General features: G+C 59.1%; 1 protein-coding gene across 1 annotated transcript in view; it reads left to right on the forward strand.

Moving 5' to 3' along the window:
- The window catches only part of LOC119594576 (alpha-amylase-like), a gene marked incomplete at its 5' end in the record, with an annotated part of 14,643 nt that overhangs the window by 6,427 nt on the left and 7,952 nt on the right, over positions 1–264 (forward strand). Inside the window, 1 exon segment of the mRNA XM_037943611.1 lies at positions 27–181. Coding sequence (XP_037799539.1) covers positions 27–181 — 155 coding nt within the window.

Below are 264 nucleotides of genomic sequence, written 5' to 3' on the forward strand. Positions count from 1 at the left end.
ATGAGCGACCTTTTCGCCGCCCCCAGGTGTCTCCCCCGAACGAGCACCTGACGAACCCGCCCGAGTACCCGTACCCGTGGTGGCAGCGCTACCAGCCCGTCTCGTACAAGCTCGAGTCGCGCTCCGGATCCGAGGAGGAATTCGTCGACATGGTGCGCAGGTGCAACGCCGTCGGAGTCAGGTGCGTGAGGCTGTGTCCTTATTACGGTCTCCTCTTTTTCTCTCTCAGCATCAGAGATAGTTGTACTTTATGCCATTTCTCTC

The sequence above is a fragment of the Penaeus monodon genome, chromosome 34 (assembly GCF_015228065.2).
Source record: "Penaeus monodon isolate SGIC_2016 chromosome 34, NSTDA_Pmon_1, whole genome shotgun sequence".
Classification (NCBI taxonomy): domain Eukaryota; kingdom Metazoa; phylum Arthropoda; class Malacostraca; order Decapoda; family Penaeidae; genus Penaeus; species Penaeus monodon.